The following is a 3,370-nucleotide window of genomic DNA, read 5'->3' as shown; positions in this document are numbered from 1 at the left end:
TAACGACGATAACGAACATACTAACGACGATTTGTTCATTCACAATTACACTATAGGGGGCCATTCGGCCAGCACCCTTTCAACACATAGGGATGATTTTCATTCTTTTCTTCACACCACAACAATCAAAACATGCTAACTAACATTAATACATTGCTTATACTTCAACACACACACACACGCGGCCAAAACCTCATATGCACGTGACCTCAACATCATTTCTATCATGAATTTCTTCCTTTTTAGCATACTACAACATATCTAAACCATGTATAACACACAAAACAAGATTAAAACTCACCTTTCTTCTTCAACTTCTTAACTTGACCAAAGTTGGTAGATAGAGAAAACGAGCAAACTATTGTCCGAAACAACAACTCCACGTTACTTAGCACCCTTGAATTAGCAAGTTTGCTTGAAGAATTTATTTTTTTGATGGCTAAATCTTTGGCTTGAAATTGCAAGAGAGGGCCGAATACCCCTCTTTTCTCTTCTCCAATTCTTTTCTTGATTTTTCTAGAATTTGCTAAGTGTGGAAAATGGTTCTTAAGATGACTAAGTCATCTTTAAGTAGCCACATAAAATAAATCCATGTGGCCATGGCCCACTACTAAGTGGCCGGCCACCTTGCCCCTATTTTTTTTTTTTTTTGAATTTTCAAACTTTCCCAAAATAGCACACTTACTAAAAATGGAAAATTCCTCCAAGTGTTTCCTTAACATTTTCATACCATTAAAATCATACACAACTTAAGTCCTTAGGACACACAAAAGTCTCTCGGGATAGTATTAACCCTAACTTAGCGTAATTCACTCAAGTTGTCCCGTTGTTCAAAATACGGGATATAACAATTACCTTTCTACATAGGCCAAAAATGATTTTAAAATTGGAAAGGCATTTGATTTAGTGGAGATGAGAAAGGTCCAAGTTGTTCTAGTGTAGTCATCTACAATAGTTAAGAAATATTTTTCTCCTCAATATGTCTGAGTCTTATAAGGCCCCCAAGGGTCTATGTGGATCATGTGAAAAGGATCTGTAGTGGTTATTTGTTTACTTGGGAATGGAAGTTTGCAATGTCTTTCCATAGGGCAAATGTCACAAGGGAATTCATGTTTGTTGTTATGTTGGATTAGAATTTCCTTAATGTATTTCATAGAACTACGAGATAAATGTCCAAGTCGATAATGCCATAATTTATGAGAATCAAAAAATTCAGAAACATTGTCTTTCGCATTGATGTAAGATTCAGTACAGATATCAGGACTCAAAGTTTTCTCAGAAACATTAAACAAAGACTCTTCATTAGACTCTACAAGCTCGGACTGAGCATGTGTCTTAGGTGAAGCAAAAACAGACTGATCACTAGACTCTACATACTTGGACTGAGCATGTGGATTAGGTAAAAGAGAATTAGAAAACTGATTAGACTTGATAGGTGAGGAACTGGATGTGTCACTTCTCAGTAGATAAAGTCCTGCTGCAGCTTCACCAAAAATCTGATTCTTCTTGAGAAGAAGGTCCTGCGGAAAGCAAGCATCCTCAGTAAATAAAACTCCACATTTAGTTTGTTTACAAAACTGATTAACAGAAAGCAGATTATGTTTAAAAGAGGGAACATATAAAACATTTTGTAATTCTAAATTGGGAGTCAAAGAAGTTGTTCCTATTTGGTTAACTGTAACCTTGTAGGAATTTGGTAGAGTGACAGTAATAGGACTAGAGAGAGACTTTAAATTATGTAGTAAAGCCTTTTCGAAAGTCATATGTTCTGTTGCCCCTAAATCTGTGATCCAAGAATTGGATAAAAGGGAATAGAAACAGGAAATGAATGAGATACTAGCCATGTTAGCAAATTGATTTCCATCTGAATTCTTAACACTTTTCAAATTCTTAGAATGTACAGTGCGGAACATCTGAAGTAGATGATCGCACTGATCTTTGGTGTATCCATGGGAACTCAACATTGCAGAAATCTTGTTTTCCTCAGCATTCTGCACTGTAGGTACATCTTTCTTTGTAGTTGTTGCATTTTCCTTAGCATTGTACTGAGTTCTCTTTGGCTTGTTAGTGAATTTGAAGTCCTATGGGTACCCTATCAACCTATAACACTTCTCTCTGACATAGTTGGTCCTTTTACAATAGGTGCAAAATAGGTTGTTTCTTGACCTAAAGTTTTCCTGTCTTGGTGATGTTGTGTTGGTTACATTATTGTTCTTTTGTTGACTTCATTTTGCTGCATTGAAAGCTGCTAAATCTGGTATAACTAGATTCCCAGCAAGGACTTCCCTTTGGGATTCATCATGTAAGATAATGGAATAAGCTTGGCTAATATAGGGAAATGGCTTCATCATTAAGATGTTCCCTTTACAACCTGAGTAAGCTTCATTTAACCCCATAAAAAATTGAACCAATTTCATGTCTTCATTCATCTTGTGATTGTGTGTTTTTGTTCCACACTAACAATTACAAGTACAAGTCATGAAGGTATTAAGAATTTTCATCTGATCCCATATTTTTTTCAATTTGTTAAAATAAATAGCCACATCACTGCTACCTTGTGATATGTTGTTCAATTCCTTTTGTAACTGAAAAAGTTTTGCCCCATCAGGTTGTCCATACCTCTCTTGTAATTTATTCCATAAATCTGCTGTTGTTAAACAACAGATTACTCTTTCAGAGATCTCTTTGCTAAGAGAGTTGAGTAGCCAAGCAATCACCATGTCGTTGCACCTCTGCCACTGTTCAAACCATGGTGAGTCTTCCTTTAGTATTTTAGCCTTGTCATTAAGAAAAACAGCTTATTTTTTGCTGATAAAGAGATGAGAACTCCCCTTTTCCAGTTTCCATAACCAGATCCGTCAAAACTAACATTTATCAGGTTGTTTTGCAGGTGAATCTGAAGGTGTTAAATAATATGGGTGAGATGGAGGTACTACAACCTCATTGAATTTCTCACCAGATGAAGCAGATATAGGAGAAACTTCAGTTCCAATCATATTTGAAAAATTCTAGGAAAGAAGATGAAAGTAGATTGCAAAGAGAAAGAAGATTTGAGAGAAACCTTGAAAAATTTCCCTTAAAACTGCTCTGATACCATGACAGAATTAAAAGGATCCGAGATGGGAAAACTTTTCTTCTATATTTCTCTACTGAACACTGTACATTGTGTAACGTATTTATACAACTAGACTAGGGACTACCATGCTAATATATGAAACTATAGTACTAGTATGTAAAGATAAAAAAATCCCTAACAAACTAATCAATTATGTATAGCTCATAAGATGCCTAGAAGGGTCTAGAAGATAACTATACAAGGTGTCATTATTCCTGTGTAGTGCAGTGTATGATAAAATAGAAGTGTGCTGAT

At 35.5% G+C, this 3,370-nt stretch overlaps 1 protein-coding gene across 1 annotated transcript; it reads right to left on the bottom strand.

Moving 5' to 3' along the window:
• Positions 1–912: 912 nt before the first annotated feature.
• Positions 913–2,983, bottom strand: LOC132039082 (uncharacterized). Its single transcript, XM_059429631.1, has 2 exons — positions 1,838–2,983; positions 913–1,520 (listed from the first exon to the last, which is right to left on the bottom strand). Exons 1-2 carry the CDS (start codon positions 1,862–1,864, stop codon positions 975–977), a joined length of 573 nt encoding a protein of 190 aa, XP_059285614.1. The 5' UTR covers positions 1,865–2,983; the 3' UTR covers positions 913–974.
• Positions 2,984–3,370: the final 387 nt, after the last annotated feature.

The sequence above is a fragment of the Lycium ferocissimum genome, chromosome 2 (assembly GCF_029784015.1).
Source record: "Lycium ferocissimum isolate CSIRO_LF1 chromosome 2, AGI_CSIRO_Lferr_CH_V1, whole genome shotgun sequence".
Lineage (NCBI taxonomy): Eukaryota > Viridiplantae > Streptophyta > Magnoliopsida > Solanales > Solanaceae > Lycium > Lycium ferocissimum.
The sequence above is the reverse complement of the archived record's forward strand: the minus strand, read 5'-3'. Positions and strand labels throughout refer to the sequence as shown.